This window comes from Gordionus sp. m RMFG-2023, chromosome 1, assembly GCF_954871325.1.
Source record: "Gordionus sp. m RMFG-2023 chromosome 1, tfGorSpeb1-WG-v2, whole genome shotgun sequence".
Taxonomy (NCBI): domain Eukaryota; kingdom Metazoa; phylum Nematomorpha; class Gordioida; order Chordodea; family Parachordodidae; genus Gordionus; species Gordionus sp. m RMFG-2023.
The window spans coordinates 48,248,628-48,274,508 of NC_088775.1; the positions used below are offsets into that span (position 1 = coordinate 48,248,628).

General features: G+C 26.1%; 1 protein-coding gene across 3 annotated transcripts in view; it reads right to left on the minus strand.

Annotated features, from left to right (window-relative positions):
- LOC135931378 (DNA helicase MCM8-like) overlaps positions 1-24,803 on the minus strand; it is an 89,772-nt gene extending 64,969 nt beyond the window's left edge. For 2 of the 3 annotated variants that reach the window (XM_065468442.1, XM_065468441.1), the window contains exons 1-2: positions 24,772-24,803; positions 24,333-24,417 (exon numbers count right to left, since the gene is read on the minus strand). In XM_065468442.1, coding sequence (XP_065324514.1) covers positions 24,333-24,417; positions 24,772-24,792 — 106 coding nt within the window. In that variant the 5' untranslated portion in view covers positions 24,793-24,803. Of the gene's footprint in view, positions 1-24,332; positions 24,418-24,771 lie in introns of those variants that run through there. The other variant, XM_065468443.1, reaches the window with a different exon arrangement.
- Between the last annotated feature and the right edge of the window lie 1,078 nt (positions 24,804-25,881).

Here is a 25,881-nt window from a genome sequence, read left to right on the forward strand (position 1 = left end):
ACTGCATATATATTTCATTTTAATTTATTTATCACAAATACACTACTAATTCATTCTACGAATTAATATCGATTTCAAAATTTCCTTGGCGTTATATTTATCCATCATTTTAAAATTTCTCAAATCATTAACTGCGAAACTAAGGTACAATGGTTCAAAAATATTATATCGATATGATTGACACTATGAGAATAGCTAAAAGAAGCATTATATTGGCTAAGGAAATTAGGGCATATGTAGATGACAAATTTTAGCGCTGTGCCAATATTTAAATGACCTGTTTATATATACGTATATCTTAGAATTGGCACTAAATTGATAGCTTATTTTTTTATGTATAAGCATCTTGGAATATCGATATAAAATTAAAACTTGTTATAAAACAATTATCATAAGAATCAGAATTCTTGATAGGCAAAAAATTGTTAAAAACCGATCAACAACATAATCATTTCATTTGCAGATGCTCACTTTTCATTAAAATAATTTTATTTGGTAAATTATTTAAAATTTTTATTAACATTAAAAGATGGTTATGCATTAAAAATTTACTTCTTGTCTTGTGGCATTTACAAGATATACTATACACATTTATAACATATTTTTATATCGGAACAGCCCTAATGAATTTCATAAATTATCTAGCTCGACTCGAAACAAGGCAAGCTTATCGTTCCAATAATAATATAGGATCAGTCGAAGAATACCACAGAATAAATCTCTTTATTCCCCTCTTGGATACTTTTATAGCTAAAATGAATGAAATTTCTCAATTAATCAGGCAGCACTTAAAAATCTGCAAATATTATTACAGCATAATTCTTCCGAATCTATTTCAAATCTTGTAAGAGAAAAAATTAAATATTTGGTATTTTTAATTCGGGGATGTTAAAGTATCCCATGATGTATTACTAGCTGAATGCAAACTATGGTGTAAAAGGTTAGATATGATTGATAATGTTCCAAAAAGCGATATAGATGTTTCGAATAATTTTAAACCCATTTTATACTATTTTCTTAATGTATAAAAATTTTTATAAATATTTCTACTAATTGAAAGAATATTTCCTTCTTTAACAAAAAACATACCCGAGAAGAAGTGTTGTTAAATGTCTCGATTGGAACCAATTTTTAAAAACCAGAAAAATATTGCAGCCTCGAGATCTAGCAAATTGATGTCCAAACCTTTGTACCTGAGCAAAATCTTAAGGCTAGCGTAATATTTTTCTGAATAATATATTAGGTTAACTTTAAAATCGGCATAAATTGAGCCGTTTAAAAACATTACTAAGAAATACTAACTATGAAAATAGATTGAATGGGTGTTCGCCTTTCTTAATAAACATAGGGAGTTTAACACCAAGCACATCACTGACTTTAACTCAAGAATATTGAATTTTACATTATAAATTTATAATAAGTTTCTAAATTTACCATTTTTAGATACACCCTATTTTTTTAATGAATATTTTGGAAATTTATATAAATGTAATAATTTGTGCATTCTATATTTCCAATATTTTTTTAAAATATATTTAAATTTATATATCATAAAGTTCTTTATCGATAAATTTATCATATAATGATTCATATGCTGATATACATTTAATATTTTACAATTAATTTATATTTGAATATGTGTATTAGAAATTGTCAATTTTCACTAATATTATTGTTAAATGGTTTGATTTAAGTTTTTTAAATCGGCTTATATCATAAAGTTCTTTATCGATACATTTATCATATAATGATTCATACGCTGATATACATTTAATATTTTACAATCAATTTATATTTGAATATGTGTATTAGAAATTCTCAATATTCACTAGTATTATTGTTAAATGGCTTGATTTAAGTTTTTTTAAATCGGCTTAAATCGAGCCGCCTAACAACACTAGTCCTAATATGAAACTTAAAATATTCATAGTCCTTAAATAATTTTCATAAATAAATTTAATTATCCACCCCCCCCCCTCTCCCCGTAACAAATTCCTGCGTACGCGCCTGGTTGATATATTTTAATTGTGTATGATAATATAGGGATTCAATTATAAAATATATTTAATTAAAATATTTATAACTATATTACAAAAGATATTATGATCAATGATTGAGCAGTGTAAAACTAATAAGAAAATAAAGCATTAAAAATATAATTTTAGTTGAGATGTATTTCTAAATGCCTTGAAAACATTTCGAAACTTAATAGTTTCAGTATGTTTTTTTCATGTCCTAGTAAAATCAAGTTACCCTTTTTTATATCACTACTCGAACGTTTACTTGATTTAATAATTATTTTTAATGATGAAAAAGGTGGATTATATAAACTAATGCATAATATTGGAAAAACATTTGGAAGTGCATTTTTATATGGATATAAAAATTTGACAAAATGACGTAACACAATCTTTATAATTTTCTAAACTTTTAACAAATAATTATTTAACAACCTTAAATTCATTTACTAATCCTTTTTCAGTAATATTCTTTTTTAGGAAAATTAAAATGGTCAACTTCAAATTGTTAATATTTACACCAGAGACCTGCAGGTCTGGCCTAAAGCCCGGCCTGGGTACACGAACCGGGCTGTATTTTAATTTTTTATATAGCCGGTGTAGCAGTAAAGGATATTTTCCTGTTACTAAGTATTCTTTTATTGTTTAATGTTTATCTTATCTTATTGTTTGATATTTATCTGTTATTGTTTGATATTTATCTGTTATTGCTTGATATAAATTTATAATTATAATTTTAAATGTACCAATTTAAGCAGTAAAGGATATTTTCCTGTTACTAAGTATTCTTTTATTGTTAGATATTTATATGTTATTGCTTGATATAAATTTATAATTATAGTTTTAAATGTTAATTATAATTTTAAATGTACCAATTTAAGCAGTAAAGGATATTTTCCTGTTACTAAGTATTCTTTTATTGTTAGATATTTATCTGTTATTGCTTGATATAAATTTATAATTATAATTTTAAATGTACCAATTTAAGCAGTAAAGGATATTTTCCTGTTACTAAGTATTCTTTTATTTATAAATTTATATCAAACAATAACAGATAAATATCTAACAATTAAATACTTAGTAACAGGAAAATATCCTTTACTGCTTAAATTGATAACAGATAAATATCAAACAATAAGATAAGATAAACATTAAACAATAAAAGAATACTTAGTAACAGGAAAATATCCTTTACTGCTTAAAATTTAAATATATATTTAATATAGGCATCTTCAGATCATTTTAATTGTATTAAAATGTAATATATACTCAATTTTTTGTGATAATTATGTTTCCTTTTTTGTAATATTTTTTCTTTTTATAATATTTTTCTTGTTTTTTTTGAAATAAAATTATGTAGCCAGTTTAACATTATTGCAATAAAATAAAGTTTCAGTTTAAAAGAATAATTTAAAACATTAAGATTTTAATTTTAAATTTTATTTAATATATTTCTATATAAAAAATTTTTGTATGTCATAAATATGTGTTAAATTTTAATCACCTAAAAATATAATTGTTTATGAATCTAAAAAATAAAATGACGATTTTATGAAGCCAACAGGAAATGATTAAAACATAATCAGAGTGATAGATATTGATTGAGATTCTTTGATGTAATAGAAACCCTCATTTGTCTATGATTTGCTTAAGCTTTTGTCTTTTAAAATTTTAAGGCTTGAGATCCCATTAATACGATGATACATACATTGTATTTAATTAAAATTTTCTGAAGGATGGAGTTGAATAAACATAATTTTAACCTTAGGAAGAAAATTATAACAAATAATGGGTTAACAGATAAAAATTATATAGGATATCAAGAATTGTAAAATAAATAAATTCCCTGAAATAATTATATAAGAGAATAGAAAATCATTTTTATAAACAATTAAATATATTTAAAACTATTAAATCTATTTTAAATAAATTTTTTTACAAATCAAAAATGGCCGCCAATATTTTTGAAGCGATGAAAAAATATATAATAATAAATATTTTACAATTTTAATGGCCGCCAATATATTTGAAACGATGAAGAAATATATAATGAATAAATATTTTACAATTTTAATGGCCGCCAATATATTTGAAACGATGAAAAAATAGATAGTGAATAGATAATTTACAATTTCAATGGCCGCCAATATATTTGAAGCGATGAAAACATATCTTAAAAATGAATCCCGGAAAAAAACCCCAGAAAAAAAAACCCCGAAATTTTTTTTCGAATTTACTTAAGATCTAATAATATCGGTATATTTTTATTTGGATTTAATAAGGTATTGATAAATTAGTATTTTAGAAAAAAATATTATAAAAATAATAAATTTCTTTAGGCCCCAATTCATTACTTAAAGATTTCTCATATACCTTCTATAAAAAATGCTTAAACAAGAAAAAATTACTTATTTTCGTAAAAATTATTAGCTATAGTAATAAATACAATATCCATCCTTAATTAGAGGAGACTGGGGTTAGTCGAACCAATTTTTACAAAATGGCTATAGCTCCTGTTTTTTATAGATAATTTAAAAAATAACATCTTAAGAATATAATCATTTTTTTTTAAATTTTATTTTTTGTAAAAGTAAAAATTTTGTTCAACAAGCCCCAATAGCGGGGTAAGGCAAACCACTTCAAGGGGCTTGTTAAACCTTTGGTTTTTTTAGGCCATAATAAATTGAAATGCATTTTTATTTATTAATAATGATATGTATAGAATAATTTTATTGTTCAAAATATAATAATACTTATAAATTGAAGCTAATTATATATAATATTTGAAACTTAATTTTGGCTAATTTAATAAACATTTTGGACATAAAAAAATATGAATTTAAGGAGAGATTAAGATTTCTTAGCATAAATCCTAAATACCAATCATAAACAGCCATGAAATTGCCTTTTCAAGATTTTAAAATTTTTTTCATTATTAACTGCCATAATTGACGTGTATGGTTTAGCAAAGCCAGCTAGCTCTAAATTGACAAATAATGATTGAAATAATATTTAGATTTGATAAATACTCATAAAACTTACCCACATTATAGAAGAGTGTTTAAACTTTGCAATAAAATTTAATTTAAATATAAATGATTATATATTTTAATAAAAATTAAAATTCCGTCATGTAAAATCTTTTGAAAATTTCATCAAAATGTTATTTCTTAAATAAAATTTTTGGTAATTAATTATTTCAAAATATTTTTTTGTCCATAGATGTATACTAATGAAAACTATATTAGGATAAAATTTTAACCTTCTGGTGTATTTAATTTTAAAATGAGATTAGGTGGTTTGTCAAGCCCCGGGGTTTACCTAACCCCGGTCTCCCCTACTATATAGTAGACTAAATTTGACAAAATTTGCAATAAGATCTGTTTATTTTATTGATAAATCATTATAATTATGATAATTATACACTATAAAAAAACTAATAGTTATTGTGAATATACTATAAAAAACTCTACCAGTAGTACAACGCCATTTTATAATTCACTCAATTTAACCAACACAACTCTAAAACTAAAATAATAAATTTTCAACTTCAAATTTTATTGGTTAAATATATTTTAAAAAACGTAAAGTAATTAAAGTCATCATAATTATAAAATCTAGTCCCTTTTATACTTTTGGAGATCACGAGTTTTACACGTGATTATAAAATCAGGCGACTATTTATAAATTTGATAAATATTAAACGAAATAATTTTTAAAAATAAATAATAATATTATGACAAATATGACACGCTCTCCATAAATGAACTCATTCGACACCCATATTGTTCGCTCCGTTGTGATTTTAGAATATACATTTTAGAAATCTAATTCATCATGATTTTTCTCATTTAACCATCAAATTTGATACAAAATTTTCTAGAATATATATATTACGTCAGTTGATTCCTTATCTGAATAAAATAGAATGTCATAATATTTCATAAGAACCAACATGAATTTATCTTCCTTCCCATATCTTTGATAAGTGGTTTCCTTTTCAAAATCTCAATAGTTTCGCTAAAGCAGGAATTGGCTGTATCGTTTATGATCGAATATTAGTTATCTGGAACCAACTTTAATAATTTGCCTCCGTAATCCTCAACTAATTAGAACGAATATTGTTATTTGTACCCAACGTTAGTGATTTGACTTCGTAGTACCGAGTTTGAAAGAATTTTAGCAATTTGCACCAACGTCAATGATTTGTCTCGTCTTTATTGAGCTTGATTGAACAAATGTTTCCCAAAATTTCTTTTTTTTATGTGAGTTGATAATCTATGACCATTGGCACAATCAATTCTTGATTTATTTATTTTTTTAAAAAAAATGCCCCTTCTACTTTTTCTTTGTAATACAAAATAATTCTTCACATATGATCGTCGATCTTCATCCCTTCACTCTATTTGGTTCGATAAACTCGTTCTCTTTCCTTTTTACTTCACCGCTCCGTCTAATAATTCACCGATATATAAAAAAATATTCAAGCTTTACCCATATTTTAAGGTCAAAATTTCCTATACTAATACTATTAACATTTTTATCGAAATTTTAAACATCATTTTTGTATCCTTCCTCTTTTAAAATTCATTCCAATATATTGAACTTTTATAAAATTTCGAACAACTCTTTTGTATCCCCGTTAAAATCCATCTCAATATATTAAACTTTTACGGAAATTATAAACGTCTCCTTTGTATCTCTCCTTTTAAAATTCAACCCACATATACATATCTCAGTATCCCCCGATTCCCCAATGAGTTCCCCAAATATTTCCCAATGAATCCCCCCGAATACACCCCAATGAGTCCCCTGATTCCCCCCGAATACTCCCCCATAAATCCCCCTCCCCGAATACTCCCCAATCCACTTTTTTAAAACAAGAAAAATATTTAACCTCGAATTCATTATTTTTTTAAAAAAAATCTTTTTTTATCCAACCCGCTGTTATATTCTACTCAATTAACCAAAAATACGTTCTAAATTAATTTTTTTTTTCAACAAAATTAATTTTTTTATCAGCCCAATTCCTTTTATTCCTTCACATTTTTATCCCAAATTAAAAGTAAAAAAGATATTAAATATCTTTTTCTTAAAAAATTTTTTTTTTAGCATCTTCCTTTATCTTAATTATATTCTTTGTAAATCATCACTCTTAATAAGAAACCCCCTATTTTATAAAAAGAAACATTTTCCTCTCATGATATTTATCGCCTTCGTGAATATTTTTCCTATTTGGAGCCAACTCATTTTTTTTAAATTATTTTATCCTTCGACTTGTTATTTTAACCCATTAGTATCCACCTCACTCCCTTTTTTTTTAAAAAAAATTGCTATCTCTTGTGAACTCGATCGCTTTGTTATTTTGAAAATTTTTTTAGCATCGCCACATAACTACATATTAAAGTATATTTTCCAGCACTTGCCATTTTCGCTTTTTTCAACGCTTATATTTAGCAATATTATTGTAAACTTTCGCCACTACATTAGTTCGCACAAGTTAATTTAAAATTCTCGCTCTCATTAATTTCTAATTTTGGCTCCTACACAAATTAATTGACCTTAGCGCATATACTGTTCTCTTAATTCACCGCAGCACTACATTGAAATCTATAAGTATTTGTCTAGCACTATGATTTTCATTATTTTATATGCACCCCACAAAAAGGTGCAACGCACATTTCTAAATTCTAAACCAATAATTCCTCTCTCATTACATCCTTTGTCGTTGATTTCACATTTATATATTTCTCTTTTCTCTTTTAATATAAATCTCCCCCATAATTGTATTTTACTTTCGCTTTTTGCGCTCTCAATTTACGTTCTCTCCAATTTAATTCAACACGCATTTGTACACTTTATTTTCCATAATTAATAAAATCACTCAAAAATTTCAACAATAATCCTTTTTTTAAAGCCAAATTACTTATTTTATTTTTAGATTAATACCACATTTTTTCAATACCTTCACAACAATAACTAACCATACATTAACTTTCCCATATCTCTAGGTAATATTCATCGCTTTAAATATAATTTATTAATGTAATGCTATCACATTCCCCGTAAGTTTCGGTCACGGCACCATTATGATAAATATATACTATAAAAAAAACTAATCGTTATTGTTAATATACTATAAAAAACTCTACCAGTAGTACAACGCCATTTTATAACTCACTCAATTTACCCAACACAACTCTAAAACTAAAATTAATAAATTTTTAACTTCAAATTTTATTGATTAAATATATTTTAAAAAACTAAAAGTTATCATACTTATAAAATCTAGTCTCTTTTATACTTTTGGAGATCACGAGTTTTACACGTGATTATAAAATCAGCTATTTAAAATTTGATAAATATTAAACAAAATAATTTTTAAAAAATAAATAATAAAAATTATATAATATTCACAATAACGGTTAGTTTTTTTTATAGTTATAATTATCATAATAGTGCTGTGACCGAAACTTAAGGGGAATGTGATAGCGTTGCATTAATAGATTATATTTAAAGCGGTGAATGTTACCTAGAGATATGGGAAAGTTATAGTATGGTTAGTTTATTGTTGAGAACGAAATAAATTGAGAGCGCAAAAAGCGAAAGTAAAATACAATTGTGGGGGAAATTTATATTAATAGAGAAAAGAGAAATATATAAATGTGAAATCAACGACCAAGGATGTAATGAGAGAGGAATTATTAGTTTCGAATTTAAAAATGTGCGTTGCACCTTTTTGTGGGGTGCATATAAAATAATGAAAATCATAATGCGAGACAAGTACTTATAGATTTCAATGAATAGTGCTGCGGTGAATTAAGAGAACAGTATAACAGTGCGCTAAGGTCAAATAATTTGTGTAGGAGCCAAAATTATAAATTAACGAGAGCGAGAATTTTAAATTAACTTGTGCGAACTAATGTAGTGGCGAAAGTTTAGAATAATATTGCTAAATAAAATATCGTCGAAAAAAAGCGAAAATGGCAAGTGATATGTAGCTGTGTGGCGAAGCTAAAAAAATTTTCAAAATAACAAAGCGATCGAGTTCACAAGATATAGCAAATTTTTTTAAAAAAAAGGGGAGTGAGGTGGATACTAATGGGTTAAAATAACAAGTCGAAGGATAAAATAATTTTAAAAAAATGAGTTGGCTCCAAATAGGAAAAATATTCACGAAGGCGATAAATATTATGAGAGGAAAATGTTTCTTTATATAAAATAGGGGGTTTCTTAAAAAGAGTGATGATTTACAAAGAATATAATTAAGATAAAGGAAGATGCTAAAAAAAAATTTTAAAGGAGAAAGATATTTAATATTTTTTTACCTTTAATTTGGGATAAAAATGTGAAGGAATAAAATCATTATGGAATATTAGAGATTGGGTTGATAAAAAAATTAATTTTGTTGAAAAAATTTAATTTAGAAGGTATTTTTGGTTAATTGAGTAGAATATAACAGCGGGTTGGATAAAAAAAAATTTTTTAAAAAAAATAATGAATTCAAGGTTAAATATTTTTCTTGTTTTAAAAAAGCGGATTGGGGAGTATTCGGAGGATTCATGGGGGAGTATTCGGGAGACTCATTGGGGAGTATTCGGGGGGATTCATTGGGAAATATTCGGGGAACTCATTGGGGAATCGGGGGATTGTACTGAAATATGCATATGTGGGTTGAATTTTAAAAGGAGAGATACAAAGGAGACGTTTAAAATTTCCGTAAAAGTTTAATATATTGAGATGGATTATAACGGGGATACAAAAGAGTGGAAATTTTTTAAAAGTTCAATATATTGGAATGAATTTTAAAAGAAGGTTACAAAATGGTGTTTAAAATTTCGGTAAAAATGTTAATAGTATTAATATAGGAAATTTTGACCTTATATGGGTAAGGTGCTTGAATATTTTTTAATATATCGGCGAATTATTAGACGGAGCGGTGAAGTAAAAAGGAAAGAGAACGAGTTGATCTAACCAAATAGAGTGAAGGGATGAAGATCGACGATCATATGTGAAGAATTATTTTGTATTACAAAGAAAAAGTAGAAGGGGTATTTTTTTTAAAAAAATAAATAAATCAAGAATTGATTGTGCCAATGGTCATAGATTATCAACTCGCAAAAAAAAAGAAATTTTGGGAAATATTTGTTCAAGCTCAATAAAGACTACGGAGACAAATCATTAACGTTGGTGCAAATTGCTAAAATTCTTTCAAACTTGGTACTACGAAGTCAAATTACTAACGTTGGGTACAAATAACAATATTTGTACTCATTCGTTGAGTATTATGGAGGCAAATAATTAAAGTTGGTTCAAGATAACTAATATTGGATCATAAACGATACAGCCAATTTTTGCTTTAGCGAAACTATTGAGATTTTGAAAAGGAAACCACTTATCAAAGATATAGGAAGGAAGATAAATTCATGATGGTTCTTATGAAATATTATGACATTCTATTTTATTCAGATAAGGAATCAACTGGGGTAAGTAAAAAATATATATTCTAGAAAATTTTATATCAAATTTGATGGTTAAATGAGAAAAATTATGAATTAGATTTCTAAAATATATATTCTAAAATCACATCGGAGCGAACAATATGGGTGTCGAATGAGTTCATTTATGGAGGGCGTGTCATATTTGTCATATTATTATTATTTATTTTTAAAAATTATTTCGTTTAATATTTATCAAATTTATAAATGGTCGCCTGATTTTATAATCACGTGTAAAACTTGTGATCTCCAAAAGTATAAAAGGGACTAGATTTTATAATTATGATGACTTTAATTACTTTACGTTTTTTTAAATATATTTAACCAATAAAATTTGAAGTTGAAAATTTATTAATTTTAGTTTTAAAGTTGTGTTGGTAAATTGTTAGAGTTATAAAATGGCGTAGTACTACTGGTAGAAATTTTAAATAGTATATAATTTTGACAATAACGGTTGTTTTTTTTATAGTGTATAATTATCATATGTATATATAAATTTAATAATTTAGAATAATAATTATATGGGTTGACATAGAATATTGAAGGAAATCTCCCTCATAAAAATCTGGATGGCTTCGCACTACATCACGGTATTCCTCGCAAAGTTTCTTTAGCCGATTTTGGGTATTGTAACTCTGCGATTTTGCTTTCGGTGTCCAACTACCTACACGCCATTGTTCAAATTTGGTTTCATCGGCAGCCACCTCGCATTTCATTTTTTTAATGAATACCCAGATTGATGGGTGTTTATTCCCAACTAGATTAGAAAAACGATGATTACAACCTTGAGAATTGCTTCTTGTAACCTTCCTTGATACTCCATTGATGTAATTTTTATCGAAATATTCAAGAATATCCTTACCATTGCTGGGAGTAACCGATCCAAGGAATGCCATTGCATTGCCCATATCACATAAAGGAACAAATGAAGCCGTCCATCATGCCACAAAAGAAGCTTTGGGCTTCATCAGTTCTGTATTTGCTTTCCAGACCTAGCTTTTGAATTTTTCTATGGGTACTTTGACACAAATGGTAAAAGCATCCTCTAATTATGATGTGATCCCCTAATTGAAAAAATAAATATAAATAATTTAAAATATTAATAATCATACCAATTACAGTTTTAACCGCGTTCATAGCAGACTTTTCGAAATCCATGTATATATAATGAATCAGAAAATAAATCTCGTTCTTGACATTTAGACATTATTACTTAGAATATTTTTTCGTAAGTATTTTGTGTTTTTTTTGGAGTTTAATAGCTGTTAATGATTGTAGCATTCGCTTATAAAATTATTTATCAATAATAATTATTGCTAGGAAAAAATTAAGTGAAAATTGAGAAGAAAAAAATTGAGAAAAGATCATAAAGATTAACAATGACTTAAACAAAATGGAAAGAAAAATATAAATTGAGAAAAAAATTTAAGAAAAATTGACAAGAAAAATTTTTTTAAAAATAACGATTTTCTTTTTTTATGAATTTTTTTCCCATGGGGTTTTTTTTCCTATTACCCTTAAAAATCAATACGGTATTGATTCTACAATACCAAAATATCACTATGGTATTGAATCTACAATGATAATATCAATATGGTATTGAAATTACAATGGGTAATGATATCACAATCCTACACCGGGCCAGGCCTGAAAATTTTTTTAAAAAAATACCTGGGACGGGCCATATATTTTAAATCTCATAAGATATAAAATTTAAAATTAAATATAATATAATATATTTTTAAAAAGACCGATCGGGGCTTAAGAATATAAAACCCGGGTCGGGCCGAAATAAATTTTTGAAAAAAAAACCCGGGTCAGGCCTTGCAAATAATAATTCTGCAGATCTCTGGTTTATACAAAAAAAAATGGAAATTTTTTGGTCTTAGGATCCTCTTTTTCTATATATTCTGCAATTATCATGTTTTTAAAGACCCCTTTTTCAACTTTCTTCCAGTTGGTAAAACCCGTTTTGGTATAGGTTCATTCACCGTTGTTTAAGTTATAGACCCTACAAGGAAAGCAAAAAATGCATCTGCTTTAATTAATTATTCTACATTTGCATTTATAAAACTTTAGAAGAAAATCTTCCATTATTAGTAGCAGTTTTTTTGAGTGATGTTGGCATAGTTTGTAATATCTGATTTATATCAGTTGGTTTTAAAAAATATTTGTAATAAAGATAACTTAAAGATCTAACTTCATCTCTTTGTTTCGGAAACTCAGATTCATTTTACTTATTCTGAATTTTGGCACCCTTTATCATTTTCCCTTCATCCACCAAATTAACTACATTTACATTTTCTCTTTGTTCCTCATTAAAATATGTGGTGCGGTTGGCGCTATTAAGCTTCTTAGCTAGTGTTGTTAAAAAAGTCCAATTCGCGATTTATAAAAATGGTCCGATTAAAATTTTAAACAAAATAATATTATGTAAGCTTAGAGATTTTTCTCAGATAGTGTAGCAAGGTTTCGACCTCTAATTGCCAAATCTCAAGGTTTGCATAATATTATTTTGGCTAAAATTTTAATCGGGCCGTTTTTAAAATTGACCCAAATCGGGTTTAACAACACTAATTTCAGCAGATATGAATATTTAGTCTTTTTAAACTGATAGTGGTTTGGACAGCAGTTATTTCTCTCCTATTACAATCTTTTTTAAAAAAAATTAAACCAAAAAATATTCTGACCCAAATGAATATTTGAAAAAAAAAATTTGAGGGGAGAGGGGGGGGGGGGGGGGGGTTGGGGCAAATTTTTTTGGAGAGGTGGAGGCTGTTTGAAATTGGGGTGACTCCCACCCAAACACGCCTAGAATAGAGCCTGTAATGAACATGTTTTATTAATAAATAAATAAGGATATCCTTGTCCCATAAAATTTACAGTCTAATGATGCATATATTGGTTTAAAATTTAATTTATATATATATATTTGAAATCCTCATCTTATTTTAATTCTAAATTAAAAATTTGCATACATATAATGTTAATTATTTTAACAATTAAATAGGTTTTTATATACTTAAAATCCTTATAAAATTTTAAATCTAATAATGTGTATATCGATTATAGAATATTGTTTTCGAAAATATACTTTCGGATTTTTGAATCTATATTTTATTAGATTTTCAATAAAATAATTAGTTGGAAAAATATATCTTTATAAAAACTTTAGAGAGGTATATTTTGGGAAAAATAAATTTCAAAATATTTCTAATTTCCATGAAATTCTTATATTTGTAGACATTTATAATGTTCAATCATATGTATAAATTAAATAAAATTTCGAGGAAATTTTAAAATATATTTATCTCTTTATGTTTCGGTTTTGCAGCCGATAAATTATTTTGAATGGTTAAAAATATAGGATCGATAACTTATAAATATTTTAATATTATATTTCAAAATTATATATATAATTAATCAAATACATGTTAATTTAAATCTTATGCATATGCTATTCTAAAAAAAATATTTTGTGAAACTAGGGAATCTTACGGTTAAAATGTCAACATATGAATGAATTTATCCTTATGGCTAAGCATTTATATTTATTTAATAAATACTTCATTTAGAGAATATCATAGACTTTATTCAATTTATAGAATTCCTTGTATAAAATTGTTTTTTAATATATAAAAAAATTATAACTATATAAAAATTTTGTTTTTTAATATATAAAAAAATTTATAATTAAAGAAAAATTTTTAATAAACTTTTCAATTCCAAAAATTATCACTGCATATTAGCGTAGAATCCTTAAAAACAATATTTTGACTAAAACAACGTAAAACCTGTCTCCACCAAATATATAAATCTGCAGGTCCAATTCCTAAGCATTCAATGCACCTTTTTTAAGTTCTTTTTAATCTTTTTCTTTATTTTTTTTTATATTTTTAATATATTCTTATTTGTTTTTTTAATATATTTTTAATTTTATATTGGTCATATTTGTATTTAATTTTTTTATTTTATATATTAAAAATTTATTTTAAAATTCTTTAATGCACAGTTATAAAAATAAAACAAAACAATGATAAAAATATTAAAAGAATATTAAAATTATCATTAACGTACTATATCTATAATCTATATAAAAATATATAATTAAAAGAAGGGAAATTAAAAATAATTTGAAAAAAAAATAAAATTAGGTATGGTCGGCGGAACTTAATGACACATGTATGGATATGCAATTGGATCGACAGATTTCGATTGATATTCTTTGTCGAAGGTAAAAGCCTTCTTTTGGAACATTTGTGATTAAGCGTAACCTTTACCCTATCGTTTTGAATAATTTTAGGGCTTGGGGTCCAAATGATCCACAGGTGTCTGAGCCTACCGTAACAAACAAAACATTGTTAAGGTAGCTATATTTATTTGTTTTTGTATTTTGCGCTTTTGTGGTGGAGTTAGCAGAAAAAGATTTGGCAAAACGATCTACACACATATAATTCTAAGCGAGAGGTAAACCTTTCTCCAAGGAACTAGCGTCATACAATCCGGTCTGGTTTGATTATCAGGGCTGAGACCAGAAGGTTCCAGCGTTGAAGAAATATTTGTGGATTTCAAGGTTCTATTAATGATTGAATTGATGGCATAGTGCCTAGGTAATCTGCCTTTGTAGTGGGTGGTGTCCAAGATTATCAATGTGAGTTTTACTAGGACACATGATGTAGGCGTTAAGACTTCGCAGCCTTAACGAAGACCTATAGCTATTCTGAGTTCTTGGTTGGTAAGTAACAAGCCTATATTAGAGCATGTACACCTAACTATTTATATCCAAGGTGGCATGGGTGAAGCTGGAATTATTTGATCTGGCAAAAGTCGTATTGTTGTCATTATGCAAAATTGGGGTTGGGTTTAGGTGGAGAAAGAAAGATGGAGAATTTCTTTGAACAGCTTTGAAGTGTAAGTATTCGACGCAATGCTGTATCAATGGTAAATTCCAGTATCTTTGTTTTATAGAAATTGGATATGAGCGGTTTGGGGCATTTTTGCTCCAGAGGTCTAGTGCTGCAGTATGATGTGGGTAGTCCCCAAGTGTGTATCGAAATTTAGCAAATGAAGATAAAAAGGCTGAAATGCTCAGGAATATGGGGAATTGGATACCTATACCACCTAGCTTTGGTGGAAGGCAGCTTGCATCCAGGAGAATGATGAGAATTCGATATTTAAAATAGATTCGAGAGTATTTTTTAAATGGACTTGAGGGTCTAAGATATTTCAGAGGACGTGAAAATTGTTGATAAACGAAAGGTATGTAAAATATTTGGAATGAATAGAAAATTATTAAATAAATAAAAAGCCTGATGAGCAGTAAATGTTTTAAAATATTTTTCATTCTATTGATTTGACAAGGAATTCTTTCTAAAATGAAATATAGCATTTTTTCCTCCAATGGGTGAACCTAAGTGGGTAAAGCTAGACTATAATAAAATTTTCGGGTGGGTAGTAAATTCACACTTAATAGGGTTTAGTGACAGTCCTGTTATAGGGGTTAAGCGATTTATAATTGTAGGAATTTTTATGATTTCATTATAGGGGCCCGCTAGTTCATCATCCAGGTACCAAACATTTAATTTAGGTCATAATTTGAAGAGATTTCTTTTATGATTAGTTGAATACCCTGACTGAATAATGAATGACCTAAAGGATCTCCTTGTTGGATGCCTTGGTTAGAGAGAATGATAGAATTAAATTTTAAAAAAGTGGATTGGTTGTAACATGCCGCAATGTATGTTAACTAATCTGGGAATATTTCACAGAAACATGTGTATTATGGAGGATGACACGTGTCGCGGAGTATATACAGGAGCAAATCATTTTAAAAATTATTCGCTAGAAGAATGACCCTATTACATTAGGTCTTATGTCCCCATTTGTTTTATTTAGGGATATTAAGCGGGCTCCAAAAATGATGGGCTGAATGATTTTATATTTGAAAAATATGATTGAGCAATACGGTAAATTGTGTAAGTGTATTTGATATAGGGGTAAAGTTGGTTTAATTATATCTTGTAGATAAATGACTCGAAAGCCATCAATGCCTCCAGAAGAATCTTTAATGACATGATTGCATCCAAAATCTCCACCTCAGTTAGTGGAATGGGATTATTAGATGGTGGAAGGATGATTTGTGAAAAATTTTGAGGATATTTAGAATTCATGGCCAGGAAAGTTTTATCATCATTGGGCGCCAAAGAATCACTGGATAAAGCTATGTTGATAGCTGAATTTACATCGCATAGATTTTATTTTCAATAAGCTTAGCCTTTTTTTTTATCTGTCAAAAGATTGAAAGAATTATAGGTTGTTTGGGTATATCAAATAGCTAGTATCATTTGAATTTAATGTTTTTTTGATGTTTTGTGTTAAATTTGATTTTGATGTTGAAAGGTGTAGATTTAAATATGTAATGATAAAAGTTTAATCCAATTATCTAAACTTTTAATATTATTATTTAAGGAGGTTAAAATAGCTAATAGTTTTTGTGAAAATAGAATTCGAGCACCTTTTGGAATGCGAGCTATTGTGGGTGGGAAACTTTCCTTCATAAATTTCCCTAACCATTCATGTGCCTGAACAATAGAGGTTGAACTAATATTATTATCTGGGCTTGGAGATATAGATGTAGGGAATGTTTCTGTATTGAAGGTATTGTTGAAACTTGAAATTGTAAGAATTGGTTCCATATTAATACTATTAATAATGGCAGGATAAGAAGATGAAGGCATAGCAGGTTCATTATTGTTAAAGAAAGTCACTGATGAAGGACATCTGTTAGTATATTTACTATGACAAATAATTTTATTCCCTTTTATTAGGGATACAATTATTTTGCATGTGGGACTTAACACCATGTTTCATATTATTTTTATAAATAATTAAGATTATGGCGTAATTTGTATTGAAAGATTCTTGATTTACAAAACAAAACTTATCTAAACTTACGTGATACGTGATAAAATAAAAGCGTTTTCGCCCTCTGGTTGTGGATACAACAGAGACGTTAGGTTTTCCTCAAAAATCCATCAAATTGGATAGTTAATTAAGGGGAAGAAATCACACGTGGGCAAGCCGCACATACTTATACGCACAACAGTCCGAGAACTGATGTTTAAACTTCTATAGACTAATAACAAAAGGAATTGAGCAAAACAAAAGCCTATACCCGAAATAACAAAAGCCTATACCCGATATCTAAAATTCAATTAGAGTCAGCTGGCTGGATAGGTGATTTATTGTGTTAATATAGTTGAAATATAAAGTATAAAACCGCTTTTTTTAAAATAAAATTTTTTAAAAAATATCAGATTTAAATACTCATGATGAATTGATTATAGAAATTGAGACACGATAACAAAAATCCGATATATGAAATATATAAAAGATAAATAACGTGTATAAAACGAGAATGATGAAGGAGGTGGTTAATGACAACATGGACAATGGCAATAATGATAACTATTACATATGAAGATATAAATTATAGAAATTCATATATAATTATAATAATAAATAAATTTATTACAATATTATACTTATACAAATTTTAAACAAATGCATTCACATTTACAAAGTTATATTAAATAAATTTATTAATTATGCTATAAATTATAAATATATACATATACATCAGGGTTGGCATATCGGTCAATTGACCAGAGGAGTATTTGACCGGTATAATATTCTAAAATATTATTAGCAGATAAATATTTTGATATAATTAGCTAGTATGTATTAAAAGCATGTTTATCAATCTTATTAGGTTACAATTTATTTAATATATTTGTATAATGAAGGAATCGTTTTAATTACGTGGATCAATTAATAAAACCTATGCAAATATTTAGAGTCTTAATTGGTCCTAAATATTCTTCAAACCAGACATCAGCGGAATCAAAGGTTAATGAGTTATAAGCAAAATAAGGAAAGTGTGAAATTTTGAAGCTGGCTGAACGATTTGAGTATCAAATACCGAAAATTATACCATTGTGTAGCCCGTTAATTGTTCCTAATTAATCTTCTACACGGAGAGCAGCGGAATAAACCGTCACTGAGTTATGAGCAAAATAAGAAAGTGTTGGCACTTTTCCAAAACCTAAAATAAAGATTATATTTTGAAACTTGGCAATTATTTAGTATTCAGTATCTACGTTAATAATCTCCAAACCGGATATCGGTATCACTAACCGTAACCGTTTTAAAGAGGTAAAGTTAGCGGAATTATTTTTAAAAAGTGAGGATCAATTACAGAATATTATGCCAATGTGTACCCCGTTAACTGATCCTCCAGAATCTTTAAACCTTATACAAGCGGAATGAACCGTTCTGAGTTATGAGCAAAATAAAAAATGTTGGAACTTTGCCAAAACCGATAATAAAAAAAATTATGTTTTGAAAATTGGCAATTATTTAGTATTCAATATGTGCATTAATAATCTCCTAACCGGATATTGGTATCCCTAACCGTAACCCAATTATAACCGTTGTTTTAAACGTGAAGTTAGCGGAATTATTTTTAGAAAGGTGAGGATCAATTACCGAAAATTATGCCAAAGTGCAGTGCGTTATTTGATCCTCCAGAATCTTTAAACACACCAGTGGAATGAACCGTTCGTGAGTTATGAGCAAAATAAAAAATGTTGGCACTTTGCCAAAACCTAAAATATCGAGGCGATAATATTTTTCTGATTAAAATATTGAGTTAGCTTTTTAAAAATCGGCTCAAATCGAGCCGTTGAACAACACTAGAACGCCATTCGTTATCTTCTTCTAGAAGTAACGAGTAACGATAATGCGTTTCTTTTTTCTGAGTAACGGTAACCAAAAACGATACTCGTCACCTATAATATTTTCTTAAAAAATATTAAAAATAGAAAAACATTATTTTATTGTATAATAAAATTACTTTTATTTATTTTTTAATATAAATAATTTAAACCGAGTTTTTAATTCATATCAACTACCATTCCTTCATTTTTATTTTAAATTCTTGTTGTTAAATTTTTAGTCGAATGTTAATCTAATAAATATTCAATCAAAATTCAAAGTAAATGTTAATTAATATTATATATTATTATTCTATTTTATAATTTATTTTAAGAATATTATGTCCATAGTACTTACTTTTTCAGATGATGATTTAACCCTTTCTTGGTCCAATAAAGAAAATTAAGGGTACAAAGTCTACACTTTGTAAATGTAAGTTATGTCCCAACGCAAATTTAGCCTCAATGTCCAGCATATCAAACTAAAAAATATGAAGATAAAAAGATGAATTATTATATTATTATTTAAAAAATTACTTTAATAAAGAATATTAAATCATGGGTATTATAAAATAACCATTAAAAAAAATATTCTTTCATAATATTATGAAAAGCTTAATCATTACATTAAAACCCAAGATTAACAAAATATTGGTCTTGGTACAAAATATTATATTGGTTTAAACAATATCTTCTATTTCTTATTTTAGTATTGCTATTGGTTTCTCCCCAAATTGTTAATAAATTTAAAGAATAAAAGTGATTTTAAAAAACTTTGTCTAATAAATATGTATTTTAAATAAATATGGAATAGAACTATGAATTAATATTGTTTTAGAGAACTGAACTTAGATATTTTTCCTGATTCCTTTTTAAATGATAATTCTGAATTCTGAAAAAGATAAGAAATTGAAAAATTTTTTTGGCAATTATGATTTCAATTTTGAATGTTTTCCTTGACAATAAGCTTAGTGAAAAATGCAATTAAATTTTTAAAAGATTTATCTTCAATTATTGAAAAAGCTAAGTTATTTTTAATAAAAAATTCAGAAATTAATAACATTTTAATTAAAAAATTATAGACTGTACATTCCTCAAAAATGAAAGAGATTAATGAACATTTAAATAATAATAAAAATAAAAAAAATTGAAGCCAATCAACTCACACTCATTAGGGTGCAGAATTCATCTATATCAAAAATAAAAATAGCTAGCACAATAAGCTGTTGATGAATTATTTTTAATTTTGTAATTGAAGAATTACAATCATTTTCAATTGTAGAGAGCACTGCATTTATTAATATTATCAAATTGCAGCCAACTAAAAATGTGATATCTAGGCCTACCCTCGTATTAAAAATTAACAAAGCATATGACACTATGGCAAAGAAATTAGCGGATGTTTATCATTGGTATATAAATATATATTTCATAGATTGATAATACTGTTTTTTATAAATGTTTTTATTTAGGGATGATGATATACTGGCTACACTCAGACACTCTTGAGAGGGTTTCAGCCAGCTTAGCTTGTAAAAGGCTAAACCAAAAACATACATTTGATTATCTAGCAAAAATAATCTTTGAAATTTTACCACATATAAGATACAAAATAAAGTGACCAAATGCATTGCCGAAAATGCTAGAAATTATATAAAAGCTTTCAAGTAAAAATGTATAATATATTTTAGGGATGTACCGATTTTTTTATCGGATCGGATTGAGCCGATATTTCACCCATTTTAAAATATCGGTTATCGGCCAATATTATAAAATTTTCCAATCCGATATAAAATGGCGTCTTTAACAAAAATAAAAAGTTATAAAATTTTTAAAAAAGTTTATATCTAAAATCATTTATTTTTATAAATAAAATCGAAATCTCTTTTTGTATATTTTTTTAATAATAATAATTAATAAACATTCTGCCATATTGTTATTTTTTTCGCGCATTCTGTTTATAAAAGTGTGCGATAATCTCTTTAGAATCTGTTTTTAGTGAAGCTGGTTGACAGTTACAATCGCCGCAGGCTGACCTCTGATAAATTTGAAATTTTGGTATTTCTGAAAATAAATCTTCGATATATTAATGTTAAATATTATTTTAAATATTTATTTCAAATTTCATAATATATTTGTTTATTACTTATATAGATTAATGTTATATAAAAGTGATTTAACAATAAAAATATTTTATATACTTTTAGAATTGCAAATAAATTGAATATAAAATATAACTGATCATTAATATATTTAAATGACATAAGTTATGGTATAGTTAAATTATAGATGTTATACTAATAAAAAGTATATTAAAAATTAAAACCATTGGTATCTTTACAAAATACAAAAATAGATATGATATCGGATCGGTAATAAGCCGATATCAATTTAATATTGGGAATATCGGATCGGATCGGCCTCCAAAAAGTGGTATTAGTACACCCCTAATATGTTTATTAAAAATTTATTAGAGTATATGAACAAGGAGAGGAATCGGATGATGAAACAGTTCCTCTGCCATTTGATCTAAATGAAAATCAAAATACTAATGATAGTATTGAATACTTACCTAAGCATCATTCCTGTTTAGCACACACTTTAAATCTCATTGCAAGTGTTAATATTGAAAAGGTAGGTAATGATGTCCATTTTTAAACCATTTCAAAAATTACATTTTCTAAGTGTAAGATATTGTGGAATAAACATGGGTCTTCAAACTGTGCAACCATTTTTAAAGAAAACATGGGAAGATATCTGATTAAACCGGTTATAACAAGATGGAACTCTCTTTATAACTCCGTGAAATTAATATATAGTCTTATTAAGGAGAATTGCTAAAAATTTGGCGAATGAGATAAATCTGAATTACAAAGATTTTCAAATGACGACAAGTCATTCATGAATGAATATTGTATGGTTAGTGTTAATTAAGAAATATGATATGTATATATATGATTTTGTAGGTTATGGAACCGATTGCTACCTCTTTCAATTTTAAAGAGAGAAGAAAAAATGCATTTGGGATATCTCACTCCCACGATAACTATTATAATATTAAAACTTTAAAAAAGGCTTTAAACAATTTCAAGTTATAAGCCACTTATTAATTCAATCCTGGAAGCAAATATTGCTTACAATTTATATTTTGATTATTTTTATTTTCAATAGATTCAAATGCATCTATAAAGATGAATATATACTATCCGCAGTAATTCACCCGCTATTTAAATTGGATTGGCCCTGTATAAAATTAGAGATCAACAAAGGAAGAATGCTAGAACTTATTTCCAGTTTGAGAAAAGATCTTGATAAAGAAAGAGCAGACTTAATTCCTTTGTTCAACACACATACATGAATATTTTCTGATAAAGATAAAAAAAAAATTTGATGAGGAAATGAATGAATATCCTTGTGAAGATGATCTATTGAGCTTTTTTCAAAATAAAGATAATTCTTTAAATATTTTTAATAAATTCCACAAATTAAAATTTTTATTTATTAAATATAATACAACTCTCCCATCCTCTGCACTAATTGAATGTGTGTTTAGCATGCCAATTGTATTGAGCATAGCTCTTGTTTGTCTGATCAAAATTTTGAACATCAATAATTGCTAAAAATAATTAAAAAATTGACAAATTATATTATCCAATTTTTGTATAATTTTATTTATTTTATAATTATATATATGAAATTTTTTTTTATAAAATGATCATATCTTATATATTCTTTTTGTATAATTTTATTCATATTATATATTGTAGAAAAAAATAAATATTTTTTTGTATATATTTAATTTTTTAAGTAACTAGCAACCCGTTACTTTTTTGAATAGTCAGTTATGCGTGTTCCTTTTATAAAAAGGTAACGAGTAATGGCAACCCCTTCCTTTTTCAGGCGCAGTAATGGTAAGGCGTTTCTTTTTTGTAGTAATGTTTACAGCACTATTAAATAAAAATACTCAGCAGTAAGGATAAATCCATGTAGACATATTAAAAGCATATGCATAAATTTAAATTAACATTTTTTTGATTAATTATATTTGTCATTTTAAAATATAATTTTAAAATAAATATTAGAATTTTTTTAAGTTGAAAAAAATATCAACCCAATAATTTATCAGCTGCAAACCCGAAATATAAAGAGATAAGTATTGGGATTTCAAATATATAAGAATATCCCAATTAATTTATTAATAAAACATGCTCATTCTTTTAAATATAATATTGTCTCAAAATATTACAAGTTTTTATTTTAAAAAATTTTTCCAAAAATATATAATATAAAAAAATTATTTTATATATTTTTGAAGTTAACCCATTAAAATGATTTTGAAACAAATTATTTGACTCGTCATCGAGATATGTTTTTTAGACTAAGGAATGTCTGGAAAATATTCTAAATTTTAGAATAATTATAAGAAAAGGTGAAAGAATTTTCATTTTTTTTTCAAAAAGACTCCATAGAAATTTTTATAAGTCAATGGCAAGTAAACTATAGAAAAAATAAGTTTATAAATATATTTTTTAGATGAGATGAAAGATTCCATTTTAACAGTTTTGATAATTTTATAAAGTAACAAAAATGTATTATATTACTCATAAAAAAGTAATTGTTACATAGCTCTTTTTTCCATTCCAATATAGGAATTCAAAGATATATTATATAATGTAAAGCTACCTATAGTAACTTAATTTTAATTCTAACTTTTTTCCCATCTATATTGAATATTGTAAGTGTGCCATATTGAATTAATATTATATCTAACTGAATTACATTTGTATAAATAAATTTAACTTTTCAAAATATCACAATATATTGATTAAATTTATTTTAACATTATGATAAGCTATTGGGACATTTTAAATATTTTATATATAATCATATGTACCTATGTACATCAGTAATCATTGAGTAGTTCAAATAAATAAAGAATAGTTTTGAATATAATTAATTTATAAGAGAGAATTAAATAAGAACTATGCAGTAATAATTCCAAAATAAAAATTTTACAGGTTTTATTTATTCTAAAATATTACCTTGATTTTCAGGGTTATTATTTTCATGAGTGGAAGAGTTTTGAATTGCACTATCTTCTTCATCTTTATCTTTCTTTGAAAATATCTTAGGAAAATATTTATTTTATAACAATTTTATTCTATCTTACATGATCAATTTTAATTAAAATATACAAGATAAATATATTAAAATTATCTAGGTTGAATATAAGATAAATTAAATACAATAAAAACTACAATTATTTTTTAAATAACACTAATAAAAGTTATTTCAATAAGCAATAGGTTGACACAGACTGGCCATCCCATGTAAATTTTTAAAAAGTATTTTAACTCAGATCATAAAAGTATTTTGAATAAGTTGTCTGGACTCAAAAATATTTATTCCAACAAAACTTTAGAATGGGCTTTGACCTATGCCAACCATTAATAAGCAATTAAAATTATTATTATTTATTACATGATAGCATGAAAATCCCATGCATTTTATAACTTTTTCAGGATCCTCATATAACTTTGATTTAAAATTTTCAAAATAATTTTTTATACCTATTATATAAATTTTAAAAAAATATAAAAGGAAAAATAATATCCTATTCAAGATAAATTAATAAATAAATACTTAGATGATCTGATACATATTGAACATCTAGATGTATGGCTCCTTTACTGGCAATTTTCTCCTAAAAATATATTGTTCATATATACAAAAAGCAAAATTAACTTTGTTAAACTTTTCACTTTTTAAAAAATTTATAAAAATTCCAATTAATTCTATGTATTCCAATTTCTCTTAATAAAAATTATAAAAAAAATATAATATATTTTTAAATACCCTCACAAAAATAGTTATTCAATCCAATAAACTTATTGTTTTGTGGTTTTTTTGGTAAAGAATAGTTCGTAATCTCTGATATTACTGGAGTTTCTAATAATAGATATAAAATATTACAAAATTTATTATTTTATTTTTATCTGTACTTTTCCCAAAATATTTATTTTTTCGCATTCAAAATATTTTTAAATCTTATGCGTGTATGGTGGTTATGTGTAATTTTTTAGTTTTTTTTTTAAAGATTAAACATTAAAAAAATTTCCAAATGGATAAAAAATTTCAACAATAAAAAATATTTAAGCTCATAGATAGCATTCAATAATAAATAGAGATGAGATTTGATTTATATATTGCTATTGAAATTAACTGTTTTAAATAGAAACATTGTATTGTAACTTAAGATTTTGATGAGATTTTACCACCTAAAATTTTTTAACTTTATGGCTTCATTAACAAAATTCTTTAAATGGTCCTAACCAATGGGATAAAAATAACTCGGTTAACAGGGGGTATTTATTAAATTTTAGTGTCTCCATTTGGCTGATGAAGTCTGGAAGGAAATTGCTGGCTGCAAATATATCTATACATGCATAATTTCAAGCTAATACTTTTTCTTTGAATGGTATAATAGTTATGTAATATGGTCTTTTTCCATCAGTTAGGTTGAGTCTTATGGGTTCCAAAAAGATGGGTACCCTGTTATATTGATTTTAGCGAGAATTTATTGTGATAGCC